We start from the raw sequence: 18,126 nt of genomic DNA on the forward strand, positions 1-18,126 counted from the left end.
GCCAAAATGAACAGGAGGAATATGCCTTTGTTAAAGCAAACAGTACCAAACATCAGCTCAGGCATATTAAAAAAAAGAATTCTTATTTATTTAATCATTATTTTAATCTATTTCTATTTATTTAAAATTTCAGTTTATTAAAAAGCTCCATACAGCTATTAAATTCTATTAAACACTCTTAAACAGTAGTATTAAACATAAAAAGTTTAAAGGTTTTCAATTCAGCCAACCCTTTGATACATAAAATCATTCTGGGCCAGAATAATTCTATACCAAAAATGAGATCTCCTGTCAAAATTGTAACTAGGGGAAAAGTTTTATATAAATTTAAAATTTAATACTTTCAGAAAAATTAAAAGAGATAAGATTTAAATGACAAAAAAATTCATATCTTTCCTCTATTTCACCATAAAAATCAAGATAAAGTGTCTAAAGCAACAACTACTATTTCAATTTTCACATGGGATAAATTAACATTATTATTGAGAACTACCTGGAAGTTCAGATCCTATTAAGTATTCCAAAAGATGACTGAAATGTTTATTGTATACTTTATTCCACTGAAACTTGTTTTAAAATTTTTGACTCACTGAAAAATAATACCCTGAAGAAACATACTTGTAAAATTTTTTTTTTGTTGTTATTATTGTTGTTTTTAAGTTATATATGTATTCTCTGATTTAGGCAAACTCGTTTTTTTTTAAATGTCCAACTAAACAATGTAATTAAAAACAAATTAACAAGACAAGGCCTAAACTGTGTCTAAATTACTTTATAGCACATGAAGACATAATATTAATGAATCTATAAAGCTGAAAATGTAATGTGTTATACAACAGCATATACTGTGTTAAGTGGGAGAACATCAGCTCACTTTAGCAGTGCCTAATCAGAAAAGATGAAGCCAGGAGTCTGGAAACTACAGCTTCATAGTCATAAAATTACTAGCAGGGAAAATTTTTACATTCTTGAGAAAGCTAAAGATGAATTAAAAAGTTGCTATAATGCTTTGTAACAGCTAGCAAAGCAAAACAACCAGTATATCACGGAATAACCCCCTTGATTAACCAATCTTTTTCTTCATCATTAATATATCCAGTGCGGTTTAGTAGGAATTTTATTATTTTCCCCAAAGGAAGAAACCTCTCATTCCAACATGATTGGTCCATAAAAAGACAGGATTTGACTTTATAGAAATTTGATTTGTTGCCTACTCTGACAAACTATATAGGAATAGCTACAGCAGGAATAAAACATGTTTGTCACAAATCAATCACAAACTTACCCTGTTACTATGATCACTGACTTTGATGATGGGTTCATTTTTTCTAAGATCCCACACAGTGGCCCGGCCACTGGGATTGGCTGATGCCAAAATATGCTGAACTTGTCTGTTCCATGCAATGCAGCTGATATCTTCTGGAGGCTATAAGGAATAAACTACTAAAAGCCATTTCTCAATAATAATCAAATTTAACTACAAAATCTAATTCTTTTTAAAAACTGGATTACTTAAAAATCGGATCTATTCATTCCAAAAATTTATTTTTATATTTTTAAGTTCTCAACATCATGCAATAGAGTTTAAGGCTCAGGTATATGCCAATTCAAGTATTTTACCTTGTTTATCACCAGGCATTTATTAAGCTCCTGTTACAAACCAAGCACTGTTTCTTTACTTTGCAACTGCTCCAAGGTAGATAACAGACCACAAAGTAGATGCTGGTCAATATGACAGACATCTAAGCAGAGCAAAAGTTACAACCTAGACCTAGAAAACTATCTTTAATAAATGGTAGGCCACACACTATTATTATGCTACCTTTCAGATCGCCAAAATGTTAGGGCCCGTTATAATGGCCACTCATATTGAGTAGTCCATACCAGGGGTCCCCAACCCCCGGACCGGTACCAGTCTACGGCCTGCTAGGAACCAGGCCACACAGCAGGAGGTGAGCGGCGGGTGAATGAGCGAAGCTTCCTCTGATCTGTATCTACAGCTGCTCCCCATTGCTCACATTACTGCCTGAGCTCCACCTCCTGTCAGTATTATGGTGAGTTGTGTAATTATTTCATTATATATTACAATGTAATAATAATAGAAATAAAATGCACAATAAATATAAGGCACTTGAATCATCCCAAAACCACCCCCCCACCCCAGTCCGTGGAAAAACTGTCTTCTGTGAAACCAGTCCCTGGTGCCAAAAAGGTTGGGGACCACTGGTCTATACAACATAAAGAAACTCAAGGAGGCAGGGGGAGGACTGTTCTTTCTCAACTTATTAGAATTACATAAGAAACAGGTTGAGTGTTTTTTTTAAAAATAAGTTTCCTCTCTAGTCTATGATTTTTATTATAAGGTTGGATATTGTTAAGATACCATATTATATAAAATACTCAACTATATAAAATATTATACCTAAGAAAATTATTAAAGACTTGTCTATTTTATTTACTACCGTAAGTCTAGTATATCAAACAGTGTCTGGCACATGGTAAGTGCTAAATAAATATTTACTATTGAAGGATTCACTGATACTCTAAAGAAACATATTTATTAATACTTTACTATGTTGAAGGAAAATCAGTGACATTTAAAAACTGATTTTAAACAAATATATTCTGTGTGAAAAAAACAAAGTGTAGAAAAACTGATTTTGGTTCTTTTGATTACGTTGAAATCAATGTAATACCTGCGTTTTGGCTCCTGGTGTCATTGGAGTTGCAAAATTGTTTAAATCCCAAATGTAGATTTCAGATTCATTAGCACCAGAGGCCACCAGATTAGTCTGTAATAAGAAACAATTAACAACTAAATAGCACTTACAAATAATTAAGAGAACTCAGAATAATCCAATTCAGGGCTGGAAAGACCTGTCTGTTTTAAGGCATATAATTTTTCTAATTAAAAAAGCAAAATGCATGAATTCCTAAAAACTATGCATAACAATCTGAAATGTATATAGTTTTTTAAAGAAACATTATAAAATTCTATTAAACTAAAAAGACAATACATCTACTGACATTTTAATATAAGACATTAAAAAGTAATTGCATGGATAAATTCTTAATTATGCAACTATATGGGCATTACTGCTTGTGGTTTGCATCTCTGGAAGGGGACCTGTTGTGGGAGACAAAAATAAGTCACCAATTATTGCTTCAGACAAATAGCCAAATCCTAAATAATGGCATCTATCTCAGGATACCTCAAAGCCAGCCTCTGGAGCTGGACCAAGATAGGGCTAGTAAAATCTCTTGTCTTAAATCCTCACATATTTATTTATTAAAAAATTTCTTTTATTGAAGTATAGTTGATTTACTTCAATTAAAAAAAATAGTTGTTTTAGTTTCTGGTGTACAGCAAAGTGATTCAGTTATATATATATATTATCATATTCTTTTCCATTATGGTTTATTACAGGATATTGAATATAGTTCCCTGTGCTATACAGTAGGACCTTATTGTTTATCTATTCTATATAAAGTAGTTTGTATCTGCTAATCCCAAACTCCTAATTTAGCCCTCCCCTAGCCCTTTCTCCTTTGGTAACCATAAATTTGTTTTCTATGTTTGTCCTCACGTATTTATATTTCATTTATACTCAATCTTGTTACATTTCATTTATGTTCAATCTAGTTCCTGGTGGCACAATTTTAGGGTCAAAAAGACCCTAAAATTGTGATATGAAGTACAGGAAGATAATGAGGTTCATATACTGACTTTCATCCTTTACTGTTCACTCTCATTAATACTTCTATAAACAACTGACATATAACTATGAAAACAGAGGAATTCTGGTAGTAGCCACCTATGATACAAGACACTAACCAAAAATCAGCAGCTGTTTAATCCAATTAACAAAGGAATTAACTATCTAATCTAAAGAGTAGATGCAGAAATGAAGAAGTTAGGGTTTCTATATTTCTATACCCAAAGTATCTATTTATAATACAAGAAAAATAACTATTTTAAACTTTCTTAAGATAATATTCAGGCTTCCCTGGTGGCGCAGTGGTTGACAGTCCGCCTGCTGATGCAGGGGACACGGGTTCGTGCCCCGGTCCGGGAAGATCCCACATGCCGCGGAGCGGCTGGGCCCGTGAGCCATGGCCGCTGAGCCTGCGCGTCCGGAGCCTGTGCTCCACAACGGGAGAGGCCACAACAGTGAGAGGCCCACGTACCGCAAAAAAATAAAAAAAATAAAAATAAAAAAAAGATAATATTCATTTTCTGGTTATACTCAAGTATCCTAATAATTCAAGATCTTTATTTATTTATTTTTAAAATTTATTTATTTTTGGCCGTGTTGGGTCTTCATTGCTGCATGCTGGCTTTCTCTAGTTGCAGCGAGTGGGGGCTACTCTTCGTTGTGGTGCGCAGGCTGCTCACTGCAGTTGCTTCTCTTTGTTGCAGAGCACGGGATCTAGGCACATGGGCTCAGTAGTTGTGGCGCACAGGCTGAGCTGCTCCGCGGCACGTGGGATCTTCCCGGACCAGGGATCGAACCCGTGACCCCTGCATTGGCAAGCAGATGTTCAACTGTTGCACTACCAGGGAAGCCCTTGAACCCTCCATTCTTCAAACAAATACACTCACTCATCAATCTGCACAGGCACAGTTTTAGCTTTCAATTTCAAGACTGAGGCACAGCAGATTCATATACTTATATAAAATAAGCAGCACATTATCTCAAGAATTAAGAATAAATGTCAAAAGTCTAACCTGGAAAATGTTCACATCCAAGGCTCTCACTGGGCCAGTATGTTTGTCATTCTGGGCAATCACAACTTCCTTATCACCAGCTATAATTTTAGAAGGATCATAAAGAATAATATTTCCATTTTCACCACCTGCAATCAGAACTCCAGAGACATCTCCTTTGGAATCCATCTTATGAGGCCCCCAAATCAACTTGTGGTACCTTTAAGAGAAAATGAGCAAAATAACTCTTTTTTGAAGTCAAATAAATGTAGAAAAGAATCTGAAATTATACATTTAATTGTTTTCATAAATACTTCAAAAACACTGCTTCTCCTCTATTTCTGGTAACTGCATAACTTGGTGAAATGGCATTTTAGTTTTTATTTATACTCATACATACATGTTTCATTTTGTAATCTTAAAGAGTATAAAAACTCTTTTGTAGAGCTAATATGACAAAGTACACTTGATTTGTGTGTCAAAAGATATGAGCTTAAGAATGGTTTTACCACTTAGAATCTGTGAGACCCTAAGCCAGTTACTTTGGTTCATTTATAAAATAGAGCTAATCAACCACCTCCCTGATTTTACTTGACTACAGAAGTAGTCACTAACAAATTACTTGTTAAATAGTAAAGGAGTTAAGGGAGTCATCTGAAATTTTCTAAGAAAAATAATGTATTCTGAGAAAAGAAAAGTGACATCAAAATTATGTCTATTATGACAAGTACCCCATTGGTGGAGAATAAAAGATTATGGTTTGGCAAGGTGGCAGCGTGGAGATATACAAGACAAATGGTGGTGAGGAGAAAAACTGCTAGACAAAAGGTATCTGGGGTTCCCATCACAGTGGGAGGGCTTGGAAGACTATGGGAGGTCCCATGAGACTCCATCATCTGAACTGTATTGTTAGCTAAGGTAAAACTCTTCCCCAAAACTTGCCAAGCTATTAAGGCAATAAAGCATATTTTACTACTCAAAGAAAAGTGTCCTTCTCTGCATTATAATACAGCTTAAGTACTTGGAAAGGTGATCTAAACACCTATTGTATCAGAAATCATGTCAATAAAATTCTCTGTGAAATGTATTTTTAAATATAGATAAGTACAAGGGGAAAAAAAAACGAACCTCCATTCAGGGAAAATCACTATTAACATCTTAATATTCATCCAACTACTCCTTTTTCTAGTCGTACCTACCTTTTTTTTGTAAACAGGTAAAAGGAGATAAAAGAAAGTAACTCTACTGTATCATAAGAAAAAAATACTAGAAACTAGAGCCTCTCCTTCCTATCCTACACATAACAGTCAGTAGTAAAAAATTCAATAAAACAGATAGACACTTCTTTTACTTCCGTAGAAATGCACTCATATTTTTTCACAAAGTATTTCACGTCATTGATAGTATTCCTTACAGTTTCTAATAATGGAACATTTGTAGACACACTAGGCATCAACCACAACATATAACTGAATAATCATGTGAATTTAAGGTTGAATCTCATACCTGTGAGAAGAAGAGAAAGTGGCACAAGATTTCATATCCAAGGATGGATCAGAAAGGTCTAATTCAAATATCTCAAGAGAAGCACTGGTACTAAATGTTGCATCCAATTGTTGAGCAGATGTTCCTACAGAAAATACATTCATGGTAACTACACATGCAAAAATAGAAGACTCAGAGAAAACCATACAAAATAATGCACGCTTTTCAATTATCTCACTCATGAATGCTGCACTAGTGGTTGAAATCTCAGCACATATACCACTGAGCAGATGCTTAAATTACTATAGCAATAAGATTCTGATGCGAGGCTCAGAGATGATGTTTGTACGAGTGGGTAGTGAAGATAATTTTTTAAGCCTATAGATATTTTAAAACCTCTCTGTATAAACAGCCCCATGCTTATAGTTACATATGATATAACTCCAACTCTTTTTATATAAAAATGCTAGCATCAAAACTGTTCTTCATTCATTCAAACTGATATTTTATTAACTTTTTTACATGTTATCTATTGTGCTTAATACTGGAGGAATAAAGATAAAGCACAATTCTATGAAGTGGGGAAGACACTCTAAATGTAACAGACCATGATTAACGCTATGATGTACAAGCACAGAACTCAGCTGATCCAAAGGTTGGACATTATCTCGCCAGGGAAGGAGAGACTTTCTAGAGGAGATGAAGCTTGAACTGAATTTTAAAGGACAAGTGTAAATAAGTCAGATGCGGAAGAGAAGGAATTAGGTGACTCATACTATCTTCTCTCTGTTGAACTTACCTGTAGCTAGGTAAATGGGATGATTCTGGGCAGGGCTCCATGCCTGCATGGCTGTACGATCTATTTCCTTTAACTTCATCCTGCTAAAGAGAATATTTCACACAGAAATATAATAAACATGTAATATGGAACAAAGAAACATTTTTTTACATAGAAATATACTAGACAAACCAATACATCATTAGTAGTGCTGGAATGCCAGTAAGTCAAATTGGTCTACGTATCATTTGTTGGGAAATGTTCAATATTAGAAAGAAGAGAAACTTGTTAAATTATTTTGAGACAAATATAGGGCTATTCTAACTGTTTACAGATTATAGCTCTTCAGTTGAAAAATCAGTCTGGAAAGAAACCTACAAAAACAGGGACAGTATTTGGTTAATTAATCTTGGTACACAATATGTTTCTCAGACAAGACAATATGGGTGGCAGTATATCAGAGGTAAGAGACGGCACATAATAAACAAAGTGCATCTTCCTGGAGCACAATTACTCAACAATAAGAGCAGTTTGAAAAATTAATTTAAATTAAAACAGACTAACACAGAGGAGAATAAAACAAACCCACAGATTTGATAAAGATAAAGCAGAAAATTTTTTTTGAATGGTCACTCCAAGTTACAAACCCACACGCCATTATTTTATATATTCTCTGTTAAAGTTACTCTGGTAGAAAAATTCAGGAGGTACTGTGCTATAGCATAAAAAAAAAAATTTGTTATTTTACATAAATGCATTCACATGGCATACTATTCCACTGTAAGATGTACCATAATTTAATTACTTAGCCTGCTACTGATGAACACCTGAGCTGTTTCTAATCTTTTGCTATTTTTACAGACAATGCTGAAATGAATGGCCATATATACATGTTATTTCACTCATGGGCAAGGAAAGCTGTAGATTTCCAGAGGTAAAACTGATGCGTTAAAGGATAAAAGTAATTTTAATTTTGATGGATACTCCCAAGTTGCCCTCCATGGCAACTGTACCTTTTCATACTCCCAAGAGTAATCCATAAGTAGCTGCTGCCCTACAGACCTTCCAGGGTAACCAGCATGATAGGTGAAAAATGTTAGCTCTGGATAGTTGTAATTTGCATTTCTCATACTATAAATAACGTTGAACATCTTTTTTTATATGGTTATGGGTCATCCATATTTCCTTCTCTGTCACCTTTTCTGTCTATTCTTGTCTATATCATTTGCCCATTTTTCTATTAAGCTATCAGACTTTATCTTTGATTTTGCTTATTTTTTTTTACCTTTCACAAAATTTCCATTTTTTTAAAATAGATTTTATTTATTAGAGCAGTTTCAGGTTCACAGAAAATTTGAGTGAGAAGTATAGAGAGTTCCCACATACCTCCCTCGCTTGCCTTCTTGCCTCCCAAACGCAGCCTCCCCACTCATCAACATCTTGTACAGCGCAGTGGTATATTTGTTACAATCAATGAATCAACACTGACACATCATTATCAACCAATGTCCATCGCTTCCACTAGGATTCACTCTGTGTTGTACATTCTATGGGTTTTGACAAATGTATAATCCACCGTTTTAGTATCATTCAGAAGCTTCCCTGCCCTAAAAACTCTCTTGTGCTCCACCTATTCATCCCTCTCTTCCTCTGTCCCTCCTCTTCCCTCCCTCCCTGGTAACCACTGATCTTTTTTACTGTCTCCATAGTTTTGCCTTTTCCCCGAATATCATTTAGTTATAATCATACAACATGTAGCCTTTTCAGATTGGTTTATTTCACTTAGCAATAGGCATTTAAGGTTCCTCAACGTCTTTCTGTGACTTGATAGCTCATTTCTTTTTAGCACTGAAAAAATATTCCAATGTATCAGTGTACCATTTTTATTTTTTTACAGTCAAATTTCTCACTTTAAAAAAACTGGTTTCTGAATTTTGATTAGTTAGAAAAGGCTTTCTGCATGCTACAGTTATGAAGACATTCATCAACAGTTTTCTTCTAGCAAATTCATTTATGGCTGCTTCTTCTTTTTTTTTTTTTTTGCGGTACGCAGGCCTCTCACTGTTGTGACCTCTCCCCTTGCGGAGCACAGGCTCCGGACACGCAGGCCCAGCCGCTCCGCGGCATGTGGGATCTTCCCGGACCGGGGCACGAACCCGTGTCCCCTGCATCGGCAGGCAGACTCTCAACCACTGCGCCACCAGGGAAACCCTACTTTTTTTTTTAAAACTAAACTTCAGAATAGTTTTTGAAGAAAAACTATTTTTTTTAGTTTAGTTTTTAGAAGAAAAAAAGAACGTTAGTGTTTTTTATTGAACCTGTACCCAAATTAGTAAATTAATTTATGGAGAACTGACACAATGCTGAATCTTCCTATCAAGAACTTGGTGTCTTTTGATTTAAGCCTTCTTTTTTATCTTTCAGTATCGTTTGAAATTTTTTTGATATACTGGGTTTGCTTACTCCTAAGTATTTTCTTTTGGTTTGTTTGTAAATGTGGCTTTTTTCCCTTCCATTACAATGTCTATGTTCTTATTGTTATACGAAGGCTAATGATTTCTTTACATTCATTTTTAATTCTGCTATCTTATTGAATTCTCTTCTTGAAGTAGTGCTTCAGTAGATTCTGTTGGGTTTTCCACATATACACTCATACCATGTGCCAACAGTGACAGTTATTTCCTCATTTCAAATTGTCATTCCTCTGATATCTTTCTCTTGTGTGAGCTAGCCAGTACTAATAGTACCATATTCAAGAGTAGTGATAACAGCGGTATTTTTTTCTTGTTTTGTTCTTCAGTGAGAAAGCCTATTGTATCACCACTGAGCATGGTTTTGGAATTTGAGATATACATACATATATTTTTGTGTGTATATATACATATATATACACGTTTATATCTGTACTATATATATATATATATATACACAAATATATATATGGAAATGGCCAATGATTACTGTTTTACTGAATGCTATTCATAAAGACTGGGTGTTGAATTTTGTCAAATGCTTTTTCATTAGGTAATTGGAGATGATCATATGATTTTTCTCCCTAGGTCTACCAATAAAACAAATTACACTAACAGATTTCCTAATATTGAACCATCTTTTCATATGCTGAATAAACTTCTCTTGACCATGATGTATTGTTCTACTACTGTGCTGCTAGATTTTGTTTGTTTAAAAGTTTCACTCCTAGAGCCTTAAGTGAGATTCAATCGATAGTTTTCTCCTTTTGTACAGTCTTTGTCAGGTTTTGGTATCAATGTTATACTTGCTTCATAACAAATGTGGGAGTTTTTCTATGTTCTGGAACACTTTCAAAAACAGCATTGGAATTACTGGGTCTTTAAAGATTTAACAGAATTCTCCTGTGAAACATCTGGGTCTGGTGCTTTTTGGGGGAAAGTACTCCTTTGGTAATTTTCTCTATTTCTTCTATGGATAATTGATCTATTTGAAATTTTAAAAAATTAATTAATTAATTAATTCGGCTGCATTGGGTCTTCAGTGCTGTGCGCAGGCTTTCTCTAGTTGTGGCGAGTGGGGGGTACTCTTCGTTGTGGTGCGCAAGCTTCTCACTGCGGTGGCTTCTCTTGTTGCAGAGAACGGGCTCTAGGCATGCAGGCTTCAGTAGCTGTGGCATGCAGGCTCAGTAGTTGTGGCACACAGGCTTAGCTGCTCTGTGGCATGTGGGATCTTCCCGGACCAGGGCTCAAACCCGTGTCCCCTGCATTGGCAGGCGGATTCTTAAACTCTACGCCACCAGGGAAGTCCTGAATTCTCTTTATTCAAGGTCATTTTTTGTAAATTACATTTTCCTATGATATTCCTTTATTTTTTTTACAATTTTCTAATTTATTTGTTTAGACTCAAACATAGACTCATGATTCTTTTATCCAATGTTATTATTTTTTAATATTTATTTATTTGGCTGGGTCTTAGTTGCAGCATGTGGGATCTTTGTTGCAGCATGGGGGATCTGTAGTTGCGGCACGCAGAATCTTTTTTTAGTTGTGGCATGTGGGATCTAGTTCCCTGACCAGGGATGAAACCCGGGCCCCCTGCATTGGGAGCTCAGAGTCTTAACCACTGGACCACCAGAGAAGTTCCCCATAATTCTTTTAATTTGTGCTGTGTATGGTGATTAGTCCTTATTTATTAAGAATATGTGTTTTGTTTTCCCCTACCCTCCTTTTAAAAATTAACTTAGCTACTGACTTGCTTACTGAGTATTTACAAACAGCCAAATTTTGGATTTACTTATTCTACTTTTCTTGTTTTTGAATTCATTAATTTCTGCATTTATTTTTATTAATTCCTTCCTTGTACCTTCTTTTGGTTTACTTTGTTCTTTTTCTAACTTTTTAGTTAAATGCTTCACTTACCCATTTTTATTATTTCTTTAGGCTTTGAATTTTCTCTGCACACTGCTTTAACTGGATCCTATACATTACTAGTGTTTTCATCATTATGATCACCCATTTTACAATTTCCATTTGTATTCTCCATTGATACAACAGTTTGAATTTAATATCCAAGTGGAGGGGCCTTTATTTTTACTGCATTGTGATTTTTCTGTACTATTTCTTCTTTATGAAATTTATGTAAGTTTTCTTTGGGGCCTATGCAAGTTTTTGTGAATGTTCCAGAAGACCTAAAAGGAAGGGGTGCTCTGTTTTCAGAGTTCAATATATGTTAATCAAGTCTATCCTACTGACTTAATTGTTTAAGTCTTCTATATCCTTATTATTATTTTTTTCCCCACTTGATCTGTCCTGGATCAAGAACAGCAAATTAAAAGTATCCTGCTACTAGTGCATTTGTGCCTATTTCTCCTGGTATCTCCTAAAACTTGCTTTATGAAAGTTACTTTGTTATTCAGTACATAGTTACATATTTACATATTGAATACATAGGTAGACAGATATTCACAATGCTAAATGTTCACTGTCAAATACATATTTTAGCTTTACAGGATATTTTTCATCTTAAATAATGCCTTTGGGCCTGAATTTCACTTTGTCTCATATTGAGATCAATAGCCTAGCTTTCTTTTTATTTGCCTTTATGTGTGCTCTTTGGCCTTTTCAACTTCTGAACCATTTTGTTTTCCCTGGCTATCTTGAATACAGTGAAAAAAAATCAGGTTTTGCTTAGTGATCCAATTTGAAAAAAATTTAATAGATTAGCTAATAAATGTATTTAAAACTTACTGATATGACAGAAATGGTTACTCTCATTTCTATCATAGTCTGCTATGTTTGGTTTTATAATGTTAAAAAATGTCTTTCACTGTTATCTATTTTTGTGTGTGTATTTTTAATTTTTTTGATAATTAGAGTGATTTGTATTTTTGTTCTAGTATATGTTTCTGGTTCCATCTTTGTTACTATAATTTTAAATAATTTCACTTAGTACTATTAATCCTCTATTTCTTTACACAGTTAACTACTATGAGCACTAACAAAATTAGCTTATATAATCTTACTGCCTCTCTTGCATCACACAGTTATAATCACAGTATTATCTTTCTCAGTGTTTACCTTTGTACTGTTAAATATGCTTATACTTCTACTAACTGATTTGTCAGCTTTAAATGATGTTCTTTGACTCCTAGCCATTATAGATTAGGCAATCCACAAACTTATTCTACACCCAATTTTCTTCTTACTTCCCAGTTCTCTTAATTTTTTACTTTTACGACCAATTCCTACATCATCAGATATTTAACATGTACATTTTATTCTTTCTTCCTTATTCCTACTTTTGTTTTAGCCTCAGGTCTATTGTAGTTAAATATACTCAATGTTCTCCAACAGTACTCTTGGCAGTTTTCTTACTCATCTCTGGAGGATGAAGTTCATCCTCTAACAGTTTCCTTAAGAGGGCCTTAGACTAAAAACATGCCCTGAGTCTTACATGTCCAAATTGTTTATATTTGATGAACATTTTACAGATAATAAAATGAAGGCACAGAAAGATTAAATAATTTGAACACACTAGCAAGGGGCAGAGCCAAGATTTGAACTCAGAAGTTTAACTCCAGAGTCCAAGCTCTTACTTGTTATTACAACAAGCTCAAGTATTCAATTTTAATTATAGAAGAAATATTAACATTTAAGAGAAATAATGAATGGCAAAGAAACTACAATGCATGATGAAATTAAGGGAAGAAGACATGTATTTTAGAAACAGCCTAGTTTAGGCAAAAGTGGATAGAAGGTTGAACTACATAGCTTAGAGGCAGGGCCTCTGGAGTTAATCCTCAACTTGAATACTGGGTCTGTTACTTTTGACACCGTCGACACATCATTTGACCTCTCTGAGCCCCAATTCCTACTTACCTTTGTAAGATGGGGTTAAGAATGATTACCTTAGGGGATATTGTGAGGTTGAAATGAGATAATGTATTTTACAGAGGTCCAAACACAAATTAAAATGTGTTTTTTTTTTGTTTTGTTTTGTTTTTTGCAGTACGCGGGCCTCTCACTGTTGTGGCCTCTGCCATTGCAGAGCACAGGCTCCGGACGCGCAGGCTCAGCAGCCATGGCTCACAGGCCCAGCCGCTCCGCGGCATGTGGGATCTTCCCGGACTGGGGCACGAACCCGTGTGCCCTGCATCGGCAGGCGGACTCTCAACCACTGCGCCACCAGGGAAGCCCTAAAATGTGTTTTAATATGCTAACTACTTTAAAGATTATTACTATCATGAGATTAATCAAGAAAACTGCACATCTAGTTTCCTAAGATTATTGTGAAGAAAAAAAAAATCCCAATTTTCTAAGAAGTGAAAAAGAGGCCTATTTTCTTTATATGAAATGCCCTCTTTTTCTTCTCAGCCAATTGTCTTTAATAATAAGTTCAAATCCCAGGTCCTTCATGAAATCTGCCCTACTGGTCCAATCCACACTGATCTAAATAGTCTCTTAAATCTTTACATTAGTCTGTACCACACTTCAAGCATCTTACAATAAAGTGTCTTATTTATCTTAATAAAACTTTTTAACATTCTATTAGTACATATTTTCCCATCGCCTGTTTTACCAACTGTTTTATATGTCATCTTGTCTCACCAAATCGACAAATACTGTCATTTTTTCAATCAAGTGTTACAGCTTTTACCCTTTTTGGACTCAAAATTGCTTAGCACAGACTGAGATACACAGTTTTGCTTGATTGATTTTGAATGTCTGTATTTATGGGAATACAAAAAGACTGATGAGCTAGAAAGACCAATTTCAAGTAAAATATTTAATTTTTAAATTCTTCACTGTTTAAAACTTAACTTATTTAAAAAATAGGGGAAAGTACTAAAGTGCCTTTAGAATAATTTCTAAAAGTGAAAACAAAATAGCTACATATATATAAAGTTTTTTAAAGATACAACAAGGGCTACTGAATTCATGAACACTTAGTTAATGTGTAACACTTACTGAGAGAGAGAGAGACAAATTCACAAGAACATAAAATGGTTAAGTAGGAATTCAAAGCATTTATAAAGTCTATTTCTTGGCCTTAGTACTCAATGTTCCACCAGAAGCAGTTCCACTTATGAACCTGTACTGAACATAAGGCTTAAATACCATTGTTTAAAAAAACATCAAATCACTCTACTACAAATAGCCTAGAACTACATTAAGCAGTCTGAATCTAATTAGACAAGAATACCATAGACTACATATCATTCTCAAAACTATTAAGAATACTATGGAAATACAGCTTCATCTAGATACATGTGTATTTCCTCTTAAAAATGACCACTTAGTTGTAACTAGTTTTCTTGAAAATATGAAGAAAGAAGTCTTAGATTAAAACGCGTATTTCCCAAGTGAGACTTGCTTTAAAAACTTTGTGTAATTTTTTTCAATATTGTATGTGATTAGAATTCATGCTATGTAGATTTGTTTCATTCAAGACTATTTTACACAGAACATAGTTGTGAAAATATTAAAAGAAAATTGTGAGGACAATGGTTTGTTTACATATACCCCCTATAAGACAACATCTATAGCACAGCAGTTAAAAGTATGGAGACTGGAGCCGACATCCTCGGTTTAAATCCCAGCTTCACCATGTCCTAGCTCTGACCTTAAGCATGTAACTTTATCTATGTGTGTCATGGCTAACCATTTGGTAAAATAACTGTAATAAAAGTACACCATAGGTTTGTTGTGAGAATTCACAGAGAACAGTCCCTGGCACCTGGTCAATCAATGCTTGTAAACGGCAGCTAATACAAAAGTCACAATTTAAAATGTTTACCCCAGTGAATCTTCAAAAGAATACATCTACTGAAGAAAATATATGATCCAGAAAACTTTTATTTATTCATCCAAGTTTGTCTCCACAGCAATTGTGTGCAGTTAAGTGAAAACTTTTTTTCTTTCTGCATTTTCTAAACGCTAATTTTGTGAAGCAACACTAAAACCCAACAGTACTATTCTCTAAAAAAACACCAACCTTACAAGGCTACATATAGAGCTGACCTAAACCAGAAAGTAAAAAGTGCAAGAGGTAACAGAACTGGAAACTCTGACTCCCAAACCAGGAATACAATCCCTAGCTGCCACTGTCTTTAGTAAAAATCCATCTTGTGTGGGCAAAATACCTCATTATGGATGGGCACATTTGTTCTAGAGAATTTGTTTAATGTTATTGATGTTCTAGGCTCATCTCACTCAACAAAAACCAAATCAAAGAAGCAACTGTGCATTGGTGAACTAAATGGAGTCACACTCATCTGCAGTCTTAATAAACAAAACTGAACTAAATGGTGTCACGCTTATCTGCAGTCTTAATAAACAAAACTTTCTGAGCTGAAATTAACTTATTTAAGAATGACAACACTTCTAAAGACAATTGAAAAATCAATTTAATAATATCAACTTACAAGAATCTTTAATTTGGGATTTGTAAACCTCATGAAAATATACAGAAAATCCTATCCGTGTGTATATGTGCATTTGTTTAGGAAGATGATCCAGTGGTTTCATCAGATCCTTAAAAGAGTGGAATCCCAAAAGGTTGAGAATCATTGCTCTTTACAGTCTACAAAAATTTCTTTCCGTTCTTATGCTATCAGTTTCAGAAAAGAACTTGCTTATATACAATTAAGGAATATAATTGTAAATCCACTCAAAATCTCACATTTCCTAAGTAAACTTAGATGTGTGTAACAGAAATTCACAACAACAAAAACAGTTCAACTTATCCAAAAGTTCTTAGAGTCTACGAAACTTTCCCAGAGCTGTAATTAAGGGACAATGAGAAACCAGGAGCACAGAAGAACCACTAAGAAAAGGTAAGTAAACTTTAGCCAACTCTAGAACAATCGTTATGTTCAGAAAACTTAAGACAGCATGAAACAAGGACGAGGCTCATAATTATTGATTAAATAGAGTTACAGTTGCCCACAAAGACAATCAAATTTCAGTTTTCTGTGGTTAGAAAGACAGTTTAGGAGGAAGGATTTGTCACCATCAATGCAACTTCAGAATGACCTAGGTAAAATTAGTTCCTTGCGCTCACGGAAAAGTTTATAATGCTCGTAAGCCCAGGCAATATTTTGATTTATTTTACACCTGCCCCGTAATTTAACCTCGTATAATAGTAACTTATTAGCAAAAACATACAACACTCAATGATACTTCCTTCGAGGTATAGGCTGCGACCGGCGACTACTGCCCTTAAAATAATCCAATCCTGGTTAAATGACAACAGCCTATAGTTAAAACCTACGAACCTTTAAATCTGGCAACAGTTCAAAGAGCAACAAAAAATCCCAACCAAACTAAAGTCAACCAAAGTAATCCTGAGGTTTGTTTCCTTCCCTCGCCCTTGGGGACCGCACCTCTTTGTGCACAAGGATCTGAAGGTCTCCTAACCTCAGACGCCAGCTACGGGCGCCGGCAGGACACCCTGTCGCAAGTCTCAGGGGCGCCTCTGCTCAGCAGTGGAAACGTCGGCGGATGCGGACCGGGCGATCTCCAAAGCAGCCGTGACGCCAGGCGTTGACCCGCCGGGCCCGAAACGAAGACCCGGGCGCGCCTCCACCAGAGGCCGGGCCGCAGGCTGGCAGCGACCAGCGGAGACCGAGGCCGGGATACCAGCGTTGGCCCAGGCTCTCCCTGAAGGGCCTGGGCCCTCAAAGAGGAAAGAAGGGGACAGGCGGACACACCTGGCGGGGACCCCCGGCGACCAGTTCCTACAGTAGCGCCGCGCTCGTCGGACTCTCCCAGCATTCGCCGCCGCTCCTCCTCCTGCCCAGGGCCACCTCCACGTTCCGCTCCAACGTGGCAGTCGCAACCCCGCCCAGCCGGCTGTCCGACGCTTCCGGGAGCGACGCCTTGCCCCGCCCGCCCCGGCGCGCGGCCGGCCACGGCACTTCCGGGAGCGATGGTGGAGGAGGGGGCTCGCTCCCGCGCCGCGCGCGCCCCCGTGAGGTTAAGGATCGGTTCTCGGAGGTGGCGTGCCGTGGCGACCAGGACGACGCGAAAAAGAAAAATCCTGCTGGGCGTAGCTGCCTAGCGGAAGAACGGCCCCGGCCCGCAGGAACGCCACGTAGCACTGGTCCTGTGAAACGTCAGCAGCCCCCGCGACACTACCAACGCGACCAGCCACCGAAAATCGGGCTGCAAGGGCCTTATTGCAACAACTGTAACTGTGACTGGGCTCTTAAAATTGCTTACTTGGTTCTACGGCATTGCTTACTGAGACTTCTTTAAAACCAAACGGATCTGTTTATACCCAAAGGCTGTTGTGGACGTACTTGATTTGTTACTCTAAAGAGGCATACTGGGGTAAATAAGGTATTCCAGTTAGTATCCTGTGGTACTATTTGAGATCTGTTAGCATTTGCCTTCAGTCACTGTAACTATTGCTAGTTTCACCAGAGCCTGGCATCTAATTAGTGCGTTGCCTGGATGTTGTTTCTAGTTTACGGAGGAATTATTTCACAGCGAACAAATAAAGCCAGAGGAAAATCACTTGCTAAAGTACAGAACCTGTATAGTTCTCTTCCCATTACACCAGTCAAGGGTCTTTTCTAAACACCTTCACTGGAAGTAGTATCTCTTTTTTGCACACACAAAGCAAAATATAGCAAACACTCTTATTTAAGACAGTAGGCACATTTGTACTCACTGTACTC

The 18,126-nt window shown here is 36.3% G+C and overlaps 1 protein-coding gene across 21 annotated transcripts in view; it reads right to left on the reverse strand.

The window, feature by feature from the left end:
• The window catches only part of SEC31A (SEC31 homolog A, COPII coat complex component), a 74,030-nt gene that overhangs the window by 46,778 nt on the left and 9,126 nt on the right, over positions 1–18,126 (reverse strand). For 6 of the 21 annotated variants that reach the window (XM_019932831.3, XM_019932837.3, XM_019932832.3 and 3 more), the window contains exons 1-6: positions 8,358–8,498; positions 6,993–7,075; positions 6,215–6,338; positions 4,730–4,928; positions 2,697–2,792; positions 1,286–1,426 (exon numbers count right to left, since the gene is read on the reverse strand). In XM_019932831.3, the coding sequence (XP_019788390.1) occupies positions 1,286–1,426; positions 2,697–2,792; positions 4,730–4,928; positions 6,215–6,338; positions 6,993–7,075; positions 8,358–8,410 (696 nt within the window). In that variant the 5' untranslated portion in view covers positions 8,411–8,498. Of the gene's footprint in view, positions 1–1,285; positions 1,427–2,696; positions 2,793–4,729; positions 4,929–6,214; positions 6,339–6,992; positions 7,076–8,357; positions 8,499–16,827; positions 17,021–17,154; positions 17,286–18,126 lie in introns of those variants that run through there. The other 15 variants (XM_073805409.1, XM_073805408.1, XM_073805407.1 and 12 more) reach the window with 8 other exon arrangements.

This window comes from Tursiops truncatus, chromosome 5 (assembly GCF_011762595.2).
Source record: "Tursiops truncatus isolate mTurTru1 chromosome 5, mTurTru1.mat.Y, whole genome shotgun sequence".
In the NCBI taxonomy this organism is placed as follows: Eukaryota; Metazoa; Chordata; class Mammalia; order Artiodactyla; family Delphinidae; genus Tursiops; species Tursiops truncatus.